The sequence below is a fragment of the Panulirus ornatus genome, chromosome 11 (assembly GCF_036320965.1).
Source record: "Panulirus ornatus isolate Po-2019 chromosome 11, ASM3632096v1, whole genome shotgun sequence".
Lineage (NCBI taxonomy): Eukaryota > Metazoa > Arthropoda > Malacostraca > Decapoda > Palinuridae > Panulirus > Panulirus ornatus.
Window position 1 is genome coordinate 546,403 of NC_092234.1, and position 13,451 is coordinate 559,853.

The window sequence follows — 13,451 nt, forward strand, 5'->3', positions numbered from 1 at the left end:
ACGAAAGAAATGGCCCAACCCACCCCCACACACATGTATATACATACGTCCACACACGCAAATATACATACCTACACAGCTTTCCATGGTTTACCCCAGACGCTTCACATGCCCTGATTCAATCCACTGACAACGCGTCAACCCCGGTATACCACATTGCTCGAATTCACTCTATTCCTTGCCCTCCTTTCACCCTCCTGCATGTTCAGGCCCCGATCACACAAAATCTTTTTCACTCCATCTTTCCACCTCCAATTTGGTCTCCCTCTTCTCCTCGTTCCCTCCACCTCCGACACATATATCCTCTTGGTCAATCTTTCCTCACTCATTCTCTCCATGTGCCCAAACCATTTCAAAACACCCTCTTCTGCTCTCTCAACCACGCTCTTTTTATTTCCATACATCTCTCTTACCCTTACGTTACTTACTCGATCAAACCACCTCACACCACACATTGTCCTCAAACATCTCATTTCCAGCACATCCATCCTCCTGCGCACAACTCTATCCATAGCCCACGCCTCGCAACCATACAACATTGTTGGAACCACTATTCCTTCAAACATACCCATTTTTGCTTTCCGAGATAATGTTCTCGACTTCCACACATTCTTCAAGGCCCCCAGAATTTTCACCCCCTCCCCCAACCTATGATCCACTTCCGCTTCCATGGTTCCATCCGCTGCCAGATCCACTCCCAGATATCTAAAACACTTCACTTCCTCCAGTTTTTCTCCATTCAAACTCACCTCCCAATTGACTTGACCCTCAACCCTACTGTACCTAATAACCTTGCTCTTATTCACATTTACTCTTAACTTTCTTCTTTCACACACTTTACCAAACTCAGTCGCCAGCTTCTGCAGTTTCTCACATGAATCAGCCACCAGTGCTGTATCATCAGCGAACAACAACTGACTCACTTCCCAAGCTCTCTCATCCCCAACAGACTTCATACTTGCCCCTCTTTCCAAAACTCTTGCATTCACCTCCCTAACAACCCCATCCATAAACAAATTAAACAACCATGGAGACATCACACACCCCTGCCGCAAACCTACATTCACTGAGAACCAATCACTTTCCTCTCTTCCTACACGTACAGATGCCTTACATCCTCGATAAAAACTTTTCACTGCTTCTAACAACTTGCCTCCCACACCATATAGTCTTAATACCTTCCACAGAGCATCTCTATCAACTCTATCATATGCCTTCTCCAGATCCATAAATGCTACATACAAATCCATTTGCTTTTCTAAGTATTTCTCACATACATTCTTCAAAGCAAACACCTGATCCACACATCCTCTACCACTTCTGAAACCACACTGCTCTTCCCCAATCTGATGCTCTGTACATGCCTTCACCCTCTCAGTCAATACCCTCCCATATAATTTACCAGGAATACTCAACAAACTTATACCTCTGTAATTTGAGCACTCACTCTTATCCCCTTTGCCTTTGTACAATGGCACTATGCATGCATTCCGTCAATCCTCAGGCACCTCACCATGAGTCATACATACATTAAATAACCTTACCAACCAGTCAACAATACAGTCACCCCCTTTTTTAATAAATTCCACTGCAATACCATCCAAACCTGCTGCCTTGCCGGCTTTCATCTTCCGCAAAGCTTTTACTACCTCTTCTCTGTTTACCAAATCATTTTCCCTAACCCTCTCACTTTGCACACCACCTCGACCCAAACACCCTATATCTGCCACTCTATCATCAAACACATTCAACAAACCTTCAAAATACTCACTCCATCTCCATGAGAAGAAAGATCATGAGAGGCAAGTGTTTTGGGAGCAGCTGAATGAGTGTGTTAGTGGTTTTGATGCACGAGACCGGGTTATAGTGATGGGTGATTTGAATGCAGGGGTGTGTGATGTCTCCATGGTTGTTTAATTTGTTTATGGATGGGGTTGTTAGGGAGGTGAATGCAAGAGTTTTGGAAAGAGGGGCAAGTATGAAGTCTGTTGGGGATGAGAGAGCTTGGGAAGTGAGTCAGTTGTTGTTCGCTGATGATACAGCGCTGGTGGCTGATTCATGTGAGAAACTGCAGAAGCTGGTGACTGAGTTTGGTAAAGTGTGTGAAAGAAGAAAGTTAAGAGTAAATGTGAATAAGAGCAAGGTTATTAGGTACAGTAGGGTTGAGGGTCAAGTCAATTGGGAGGTGAGTTTGAATGGAGAAAAACTGGGGGAAGTGAAGTGTTTTAGATATCTGGGAGTGGATCTGGCAGCGGATGGAACCATGGAAGCGGAAGTGGATCATAGGGTGGGGGAGGGGGCGAAAATTCTGGGAGCCTTGAAGAATGTGTGGAAGTTGAGAACATTATCTCGGAAAGCAAAAATGGGTATGTTTGAAGGAATAGTGGTTCCAACAATGTTGTATGGTTGCGAGGCGTGGGCTATGGATAGAGTTGTGCGCAGGAGGATGGATGTGCTGGAAATGAGATGTTTGAGGACAATGTGTGGTGTGAGGTGGTTTGATCGAGTAAGTAACGTAAGGGTAAGAGAGATGTGTGGAAATAAAAAGAGCGTGGTTGAGAGAGCAGAAGAGGGTGTCTTGAAATGGTTTGGGCACATGGAGAGAATGAGTGAGGAAAGATTGACCAAGAGGATATATGTGTCGGAGGTGGAGGGAACGAGAAGAGGGAGACCAAATTGGAGGTGGAAAGATGGAGTGAAAAAGATTTTGTGTGATCGGGGCCTGAACATGCAGGAGGGTGAAAGGAGGGCAAGGAATAGAGTGAATTGGAGTGATGTGGTATACCAGGGTTGACGTGCTGTCAGTGGATTGAATCGGGGCATGTGAAGCGTCTGGGGTAAACCATGGAAAGCTGTGTAGGTATGTATATTTGCGTGTGTGGACGTATGTATATACATGTGTATGGGGGTGGGTTGGGCCATTTCTTTCATCTGTTTCCTTGCGCTACCTCGCAAACGCGGGAGACAGCGACAGCAAAAAAAAAAAAAAAAAAAATATATATATATATATATCTTTCTTTCAAACTATTCGCCATTTCCCGCATTAGCGAGGTAGTGTTAAGAACAGAGGACTGGGCCTTTGAGGGAATACCCTCACCTGGCCCAATTCTCTGTTCCTTCTTTTGGAAAAAAAAAAAAAAAAAAAAAAAAAAACGAGAGGGGAGGATTTCCAGCCCCCCGCTCCCTCCCCTTTTAGTCGCCTTCTACGACACGCAGGGAATACGTGGGAAGTATTCTTAATCCCCTATCCCCAGGGATAATTCTAAATATATTATTCTAAAATATATTATTACATATCCTAAACACCCCTTTCATGAAGATCTGGCAGTTTTAAGGCTGCACTACATCCATAAGCAGGGAAATGATGGACTCCTTTAGAATGAGGAATTCCTTCAAGAGACTGTACCTCTTTTCATCCAAAGACAATGATACAACCTCACTGATGGTGGCTCTTCCTTTACGGTGTAACCTCATGCAAGTGGAGTCCAGTAACATCACAAGATACATTCAGCGACTAAGATGATCTTTATAAAGAATGAAGAAAATGGTTAAATTCCTTTGGGATAAAATGATGCATCTGGTGATATCATCTACTCTACCATGGCAAATTATGAAGTAAATGAGTGATTCATGAAAATGATCTGAGCTAAAGTTGATCATCTACTCTGAAACTAACACAAACATTTATATATATATATATATATATATATATATATATATATATATATATATATATATATATATATATATATTATCCCTTGGGATAGGGGAGAAGGAATACTTCCCATGTATTCCCTGCATGTCGTAGAAGGCAACTAAAATGGAAGGGAGCGGGGTGGCTGGAAATCCTCCCCTCTTTTTTTTTTTTTCTTTTAATTTTCCAAAAGAAGGAACAGAGAAGGGGGCTAGGTTAGGATATTCCCTCAAAGGCCCAGTCCTCTGTTCTCATCGCTACCTCGCTAGTTTGGGAAATGGCGAATAGTATGAAAGAAAAAAAAAAAAAAAAATATATATATATATATATATATATATATATATATATATATTTTCATACTATTCGCTATTTCCCGCATTAGCGAGGTAGCGTTAAGAACAGAGGACTGGGCCTTTGAGGGAATATCTTCATATGGCCCCCTTCTCTGTTCCTTCTTTTGGAAAATTTAAAAAAAAAATGAGAGGGGAGGATTTCCAGCCCCCCGCTCCCTTCCCTTTTAGTCGCCTTCTACGACATGCAGGGAATACATGGGAAGTATTCTTTCTCCCCTATATATATTTATCTATTTATTCACTTTGCCCCGTCGCCGTTCCTTGCGCTGCCTCGCTGGCGCGGGGGACGGCGACAGGGCGGGGTGAATAAATGGATAAATATATATAGGGGAGAAAGAATACTTCCCACGTATTCCCTGCATTTCGTAGAAGGCGACTAAAAGGGAAGGGAGCGGGGGGCTGGAAATCCTCCCCTCTCATTTTTTTTTAAATTTTCCAAAAGAAGGAACAGAGAAGGGGGCCATATGAGGATATTCCCTCAAAGGCCCAGTCCTCTGTTCTTAACGCTACCTCGCTAATGCGGGAAATGGCGAATAGTATGAAAAAAAAAAAAATATATATATATATATATATATATATATATATATATATATATATATATATATATATATATATATATATATATGTTTTGGGAGCAGCTGAATGAGTGTATTAGTGGTTTTGATGCACGAGACCGGGTTATAGTGATGGGTGATTTGAATGCAAAGGTGAGTAATGTGGCAGTTGAGGGAATAATTGGTATACATGGGGTGTTCAGTGTTGTAAATGGAAATGGTGAAGAGCTTGTAGATTTATGTGCTGAAAAAGGACTGATGATTGGGAATACCTGGTTTAAAAAGCGAGATATACATAAGTATACTTATGTAAGTAGGAGAGATGGCCAGAGAGCGTTATTGGATTACGTGTTAATTGACAGGCGTGCGAAAGAGAGACTTTTGGATGTTAATGTGCTGAGAGGTGCAAGTGGAGGGATGTCTGATCATTATCTTGTGGAGGCTAAGGTGAAGATTTGTAGGGGTTTTCAGAAAAGAAGAGTGAATGTTGGGGTGAAGAGGGTGGTGAGAGTAAGTGAGCTTGAGAAGGAGACCTGTGTGAGGAAGTACCAGGAGAGACTGAGTACAGAATGGAAAAAGGTGAGAACAATGGAAGTAAGGGGAGTGGGGGAGGAATGGGATGTATTTAGGGAATCAGTGATGGATTGCGCAAAAGATGCTTGTGGCATGAGAAGAGTGGGAGGTGGGTTGATTAGAAAGGGTAGTGAGTGGTGGGATGAAGAAGTAAGAGTATTAGTGAAAGAGAAGAGAGAGGCATTTGGACGATTTTTGCAGGGAAAAAATGCAATTGAGTGGGAGATGTATAAAAGAAAGAGACAGGAGGTCAAGAGAAAGGTGCAAGAGGTGAAAAAAAGGGCAAATGAGAGTTGGGGTGAGAGAGTATCATTAAATTTTAGGGAGAATAAAAAGATGTTCTGGAAGGAGGTAAATAAAGTGTGTAAGACAAGGGAGCAAATGGGAACTTCAGTGAAGGGCGCAAATGGGGAGGTGATAACAAGTAGTGGTGATGTGAGAAGGAGATGGAGTGAGTATTTTGAAGGTTTGTTGAATGTGTTTGATGATAGAGTGGCAGATATAGGGTGTTTTGGTCGAGGTGGTGTGCAAAGTGAGAGGGTTAGGGAAAATGATTTGGTAAATAGAGAAGAGGTAGTGAAAGCTTTGCGGAAGATGAAAGCCGGCAAGGCAGCAGGTTTGGATGGTATTGCAGTGGAATTTATTAAAAAAGGGGGTGACTGTATTGTTGACTGGTTGGTAAGGTTATTTGATGTATGTATGACTCATGGTGAGGTGCCTGAGGATTGGCGGAATGCGTGCATAGTGCCATTGTACAAAGGCAAAGGGGATAAGAGTGAGTGCTCAAATTACAGAGGTATAAGTTTGTTGAGTATTCCTGGTAAGTTATATGGGAGGGTATTGATTGAGAGGGTGAAGGCATGTACAGAGCATCAGATTGGGGAAGAGCAGTGTGGTTTCAGAAGTAGTAGAGGATGTGTGGATCAGGTGTTTGCTTTGAAGAAAGTATGTGAGAAATACTTAGAAAAGCAAATGGATTTGTATGTAGCATTTATGGATCTGGAGAAGGCATATGATAGAGTTGATAGAGATGCTCTGTGGAAGGTATTAAGAATATATGGTGTGGGAGGAAAGTTGTTAGAAGCAGTGAAAAGTTTTTATCGAGGATGTAAGGCATCTGTACGTGTAGGAAGAGAGGAAAGTGATTGGTTCTCAGCGAATGTAGGTTTGCGGCAGGGGTGTGTGATGTCTCCATGGTTGTTTAATTTGTTTATGGATGGGGTTGTTAAGGAGGTAAATGCAAGAGTTTTGGAAAGAGGGGCAAGTATGAAGTCTGTTGGGGATGAGAGAGCTTGGGAAGTGAGTCAGTTGTTGTTCGCTGATGATACAGCGCTGGTGGCTGATTCATGTGAGAAACTGCAGAAGCTGGTGACTGAGTTTGGTAAAGTGTGTGCAAGAAGAAAGTTAAGAGTAAATGTGAATAAGAGCAAGGTTATTAGGTACAGTAGGGTTGAGGGTCAAGTCAATTGGGAGGTGAGTTTGAATGGAGAAAAACTGGAGGAAGTGAAGTGTTTTAGATATCTGGGAGTGGATCTGGCAGCGGATGGAACCATGGAAGCGGAAGTGGATCATAGGGTGGGGGAGGGGGCGAAAATTCTGGGGGCCTTGAAGAATGTGTGGAAGTTGAGAACATTATCTCGGAAAGCAAAAATGGGTATGTTTGAAGGAATAGTGGTTCCAACAATGTTGTATGGTTGCGAGGCGTGGGCTATGGATAGAGTTGTGCGCAGGAGGATGGATGTGCTGGAAATGAGATGTTTGAGGACAAAGTGTGGTATGAGGTGGTTTGATCGAGTGAGTAACGTAAGGGTAAGAGAGATGTGTGGAAATAAAAAGAGCGTGGTTGAGAGAGCAGAAGAGGGTGTTTTGAAGTTTTTTGGGCACATGGAGAGGATGAGTGAGGAAAGATTGAGCAAGAGGATATATGTGTCGGAGGTGGAGGGAACAAGAGGAGAGGGAGAACAGGAGAAGAGGGAAACCAAATTGGAGGTGGAAAGATGGAGTTAAAAAGATTTTGTGTGATCGGGGCCTGAACATGCAGGAGGGTGAAAGGAGGGCAAGGAATAGAGTGAATTGGAGCGATGTGGTATACCGGGGTTGACGTGCTGTCAGTGGATTGAATCAAGGCATGTGAAGCGTCTGGGGTAAGCCATGGAAAGCTGTGTAGGTATGTATATTTGCGTGTGTGGACGTATGTATATACATGTGTATGGGGGGGGTTGGGCCATTTCTTTCGTCTGTTTCCTTGCGCTACCTCGCAAACGCGGGAGACAGCGACAAAGTATAATTAAAAAAAAAAAAAAAAAATAATAATAATATATATATATATATATATATATATATATATATATATATATATATATATATATATATATATATACTTACATTTATGGATCTGGAGAAGGCATATGATAGAGTTGATAGAGAAGCTCTGTGGAAGGTATTAAGAATACATGGTGTGGGAGGCAAGTTGTTAGAAGCAGTGAAAAATTTTTATCAAGGATTTAAGGCATGTGTACGTGTAGGAAGAGAGGAAAGTGATTGGTTCTCAGTGAATGTAGGTTTGCGGCAGGGGTGTGTGATGTCTCCATGGTTGTTTAATTTGTTTATGGATGGGGTTGTTAGGGAGGTGAATGCAAGAGTTTTGGAAAGAGAGGCAAGTATGAAGTCTGTTGTGGATGAGAGAGCTTGGGGAGTGAGTCAGTTGTTGTTCGCTGATGATACAGCACTGGTGGCTGATTCATGTAATAAACTGCAGAAGCTGGTGACTGAGTTTGGTATAGTGTGTGAAAGAAGAAAGTTAAGAGTAAATGTGAATAAGAGCAAGGTTATTAGGTACAGTAGGGTTGAGGGTCAAGTCAATTGGGAGGTAAGTTTGAATGGAGAAAAACTGGAGGAAGTAAAGTGTTTTAGATATCTGGGAGTGGATCTGGCAGTGGATGGAACCATGGAAGTGGAGGTGGATCATAGGTTGGGGGAGGGGGCGAAAATCTTGGGAGCCTTGAAGAATGTGTGGAAGTCGAGAACATTATCTCGGAAAGCAAAAATGGGTATGTTTGAAGGAATAGTGGTTTCAACAATGTTGTATGGTTGCGAGGCGTGGGCTATCGATAGAGTTGTGCGCAGGAGGGTGGATGTGCTGGAAATGAGATGTTTGAGGACAAAGTGTGGTGTGAGGTGGTTTGATCGAGTAAGTAACGTAAGGGTAAGAGAGATGTGTGGAAATAAAAAGAGCGTGGTTGAGAGAGCAGAAGAGGGTGTTTTGAAATGGTTTGGGCACATGGAGAGAATGAGTGAGGAAAGATTGACCAAAAGGATATATGTGTCGGAGGTGGAGGAAACGAGGAGAAGTGGGAGACCAAATTGGAGGTGGAAAGATGGAGTGAAAAAGATTTTGAGTGATCGGGGCCTGAACATGCAGGAGGGTGAAAGGAGGGCAAGGAATAGAGTGAATTTGATCGATGTGGCTTACCGGGGTTGACGTGCTGTCAGTGGATTGAATCAGGGCATGTGAAGTGTCTGGGGTAAACCATGGAAAGCTGTGTAGGTATGTATATTTGCGTGTGTGGACGTGTATGTATATACATGTGTATGGGGGTGGGTTGGGCCATTTCTTTCGTCTGTTTCCTTGTGCTACCTCGCAAACGCGGGAGACAGCGACAAAGCAAAAAAAAAAAAAAATATATATACTTACACAAATATATATATGCATGTACATATTCATACTTGCTTGCCCTGTTCCATTTTTGTTGCTACCCCTCCCCACAGGAAGCAGCATCCCATGTCAAAGGAATTGGGGAGGGGGTATAAGCAAAACACAAAAGCAAGGTATATGAAGGTAGAGATGTTTTGAGAAAGTTGGCATCAAAATTAGGATATTGAAGATCTAAGAGACAAGCAGTAGGAGATCTCACAATATGGTTGACACAAATTCTACCCTTGAAGTGGAAACGGTGATAGAGATTATAGTTGTAAATCTGATATTGCAAAGGAGAAGCAGTCTTGTACAGTTGGGTTTCTGAGAGAAGTATAGGATCAGGGGGAGAGATAAGCAAATGGTGTTCAAAATGGGGAAGGTTAGAATCAGACCATGAATGTTATAGAAAAGGATTGAAAAAGAACCAGATCTGTGGAAGTGTGATGGTTTGGTCACATTTGCTCCAGTCTCTCTCCCATCAGGGGACAACATATTGGTTTAAGAAACTCTCCACTTTCCCTAAAATCCACTCTGCTTTCATTTCTGCTTTAAGCCACTACAGAGCTGTTCTTCATAAAGTTAAGCACACCTTCATCAAGATTAATTGTACTAACTTTATTTCATCTGATGGGAAAGTTTTCTGTTTCCTAGCCAAAAGTCTCTTCTAAAACTACTGTAATTCAGCCTTTCATCTTCTCTTCTGACCTGATCAATCTGTAGCTAACTCACCAACTGAAAGAGCCACTCCTTTTGTTACTGTATCTTCCTTTCATTCAACTTTCATTCCACATCTAGTCTTCCTCCTCTGTCTCCTCTCCTTCTGAACCTGTGCCACCTCTAATGTGTTCTTAAACAGTCTTCTAAATACTCTCCCAGCTCCAAAGAGGCTGGACATATGGCCCAAATTCATACAACTTCAATTCCATGGGAGTGTGCTTCTGAGCTAGCTCCACTTCTTGCTCTCTTATTTTGTCTCTGTCTGTAAACCCAATTTTTTTTCTTTTTGGAAGCATACCTTGATGCAGTCTATCACTAATAAGGAAACCTATAACCTTTACAACTATTGACCCAGCTGCTTAATTACTTAGGATAGCAAGAGGACTGCCCCATATACTTGTAACATTCGTAGGGGTGTCGCATATGCTCGAGAGTTAAAGGCCCTTTTCTTATACCTGTAATGTTTAGAAGGCTGCCTTATATATTAGTTGTCTTTAGAAGATGCCCCTAATGAGAATAAAAGATCAAATCACAAGTACTCCAGTTATATAACATAAGGTCAGTTTTATCAGTTACAAAATTCAGAAGTGCAAGCTTGTACGTGTACTTGGACATCCCTGACAAGAAACACAAGTATACAGTGAAATGATGCATCATTTCAATGATTTAGCTGCATAGTGAAATGATAAAGCAGTTACATGTTGCAGTATTTCAGTAATGCATCAGAAATGTGGTACAACATGCACAAATTCATAAGTGCAGTTACATGGCGATGTAGTCACACTAATACTGTCATCTAGGGATATGATAATACAGTAACACATTGCATTAGGAAGAAACATTAGGCAGAAGTTGTAGGTAGGAATGATAGGCTGGAGCATTAGATAGACTTAGTCAGTAGAAACATTAGGGTGTAGCCTCTGCAAACACAGTGCTAGATTTGACCTCTGCCAATAGACTGTTAAGAGTGAGCCACTAAAGGCTAAGAAGTGACACGAGTTCACTTGAGGGAGTTACAAGTGGGAACAGGCATCAGAAATCTAGGTATAGTAACATAGTGATGAAATGGTACAGAAATAGAGACTGTAACTTGTAAGAATCTTTGTTGGCCATGCTGTGTCATATTCTTTTGATGCATGCTGATTTTCATTGCCTTGACTTCCAGTTAACTTAAATGAATCAAGGTGCCCTGAGACATGGATGTAGTAAAGTTCATAATATGCATTTTACCTTCCCAGATGAACTGACATCCATTTCATAGTTAAGTCAATCAATGTGCATGAATGAGTCCCATGCATGTGTAGACTGACACTGATAAGACTAAGGGTGAAACTGTGGGTCATAAGGTCCAGTGTTGGTTTAGTAACCACATCATCATATCACAGATTAATGCACAAATGCTGTCGTATAACAGGAGAGTACTTTAGTTTGTAATGAAGCTGCCTATTGATGCAGATACAGGATGACAGCAAAATGATTGCTCATGAGTAAAATGATACCAGCACAGTGGTATAGTGTTATATGACTGGAATATAGTTATGCTGTGTGTGATAAGAGATGATAACAATTAATTGTTAGACTTTTTAGAAGCTACTATATATTATAATTTTTATTTCATGAAACATGCATTCAGTTTGCTATAGTTGGTAACTGATGGTATGGTAAGGAGTTTTGTTACTGTTAGCATAATGTATTGCGACATCCAGTTTTGCATCAAAATGAATATGGTGAGGCATTAAAGATGTTTACATGATGTATCATGAAGCTAGAATATGTATTAGTGTCAGGGATAGTAAGGCCAGGACATGTTAATTTCTTGTGTATTAAGGCCAGGACATATAAGTATCATGTTTTGTGAGATGGTGTCATGTGTGTATCAAGGCTAAGTTATGTGTTGGTACTAATGCCAGGATGTGTTAGGGTCTTATATAGTGAGATCTAGATATGCTAGTGCCATACAGTGGACAGAAGTCAGGATATATCAGTACCATCTGTATTGAGCTGTGTATATGTCAATATCATTTGGAGTAATGCAGGGGCATACATTAATAACGTTTAGTAAGGTTTGGATGCTTTTTACTTTGAGTTTTTCTTGTAGTGGAATATGTTAGTTAGGGTAGTGAAGAGTAATGATTCATGAAACAAATTAGCAGTGCAGTGAAAAGTTTCAGGCTTAATCAGTAACTTGTTGGTCTGGCCCAACAAATATACAAATGTTAGTGTTGCAACAGGTATCACTGGGTGCAATGATGGTCAAACTGTGTACCCTGTGGGCGTCAAATGGAGGCGAGGACCCTGTGTATCATGCGGCTGTGTTGCCCCAGGCTACACTGAGTGTAACATCACCCAGTGTGCCCAAGCTCCGTGCTCCCAACAACACCGTGACTCCACCACGATGCAAGATGCTGCTGAACCCTGCTGCCCACCTTGCACAGGTGTGGCCAGCCTCTCCCTCATCAATCTGCCATCTGCACTGTCCTGGCTTATGCATACATTATCTCAGCACCTACTTAACTCCCCCATCCACTAAATCTGTCTTAGTTCTTGTAAACCTTTCTCAATACCTACAAAAATGTTTTTGTACCCAAAATAATTTTCTGTAGCCCCAGTGCACCAGTCCTAGCTCCTGCATATTTGCCTTAATCCCTAAAATCCTTTCATAACCCTAGTATATCTATTCTAGATTCTACACATTCATCCTTGCTCTGTAAAACCTATCATAACTTGGACATCCCTCTCCTAGTCCTTGTACACTTGTCCTAGTTTTTAAAACCATCTTAGGTCCTCAACAATTACATCAGTCCTCAAGAATGTATCTTTGTTTTCATAGACACCTCCTGTAATGGTATCCTAGTTCTTTTAAACCTATCTCGACACCCACATGCTTGTCCCAGCTCCTGGACACTTTTCCTAGTTCCTAAAATCGTGTCTTAGCTTCTAAACACCTCTTTTATATCCTAAACATTTATTTTAGTTACTAAAAGCTTGTCTATATATGTGTAGACATGTCCTAGCTATGGACATCTGATTCCTTTACATTTGTCAAAGTCCAGGGAAACCTCTCTCTGTTCCACTGTATGTGCCTTGATCCATGCACATTCACCTTTGTTGTTCTTGTAGCTCCTGCATGCTTGTCCTAGGCCCTAAAAACCCATTTTCGATTTTGCACATGACCTAGCTTATGCACACCAGTCCTTGGCTATGTACCCTTTTTTATATCTGGAATTCTCCTGTTGTTCTTGTACACCTGTTCTAGCTGTTTCACATTTGTCCTATTTGTTTTAAACCTAGAACCCATCACAGCTCTGACATGCATGTTCTGTAACATGCATGTTATAGGGTTATGTCTCCTGCGTTAGTGAGGTAGCACAAGGAAACAGACGAAAGAATGGCCCAACCCACCCACATACACATGTATATACATACACCTCCACACACACACACATATACATACTTATACATCTCAACGTATACATATATATACACACACAGATATATACATATACACACATGTACATAATTCATACTGTCTGCCCTTATTCATTCCCATCGCCACCCTGCCACACATGAAATAACAACCCCCTCCCCCCGCATCTGCACGAGGTAGCGCTGGGAAAAGACAACAAAGGCCACATTCGTTCACACTCAGTCTCTAGCTGTCATGTATAAAACACTGAAACCACAGCTCCCTTTCCACATCCAGGCCCCACAGAACTTTCCATGGTTTACGCCAGATGCTTCACACGCCCTGGTTCAGTCCATTGACAGCAAGTCGACCCCAGTATACCACATCGATCCAATTCACTCTATTCCCAGCATGCCTTTCACCCTTTTCCATGTTCAGGCCCCGATCACTCAAAATC

General features: G+C 41.8%; 1 protein-coding gene across 4 annotated transcripts in view; it reads left to right on the forward strand.

Annotated features, from left to right (window-relative positions):
* The window catches only part of LOC139751167 (uncharacterized), a 51,920-nt gene that overhangs the window by 20,585 nt on the left and 17,884 nt on the right, over nucleotides 1-13,451 (forward strand). For 3 of the 4 annotated variants that reach the window (XM_071666284.1, XM_071666283.1, XM_071666282.1), the window contains exon 4: nucleotides 11,820-12,023. The exons of the other annotated variant lie outside the window; for it this stretch is intronic. In XM_071666284.1, the coding sequence (XP_071522385.1) occupies nucleotides 11,820-12,023 (204 nt within the window). The remainder of the gene's footprint in view (nucleotides 1-11,819; nucleotides 12,024-13,451) is intronic. 4 annotated transcript variants of the gene reach the window in all.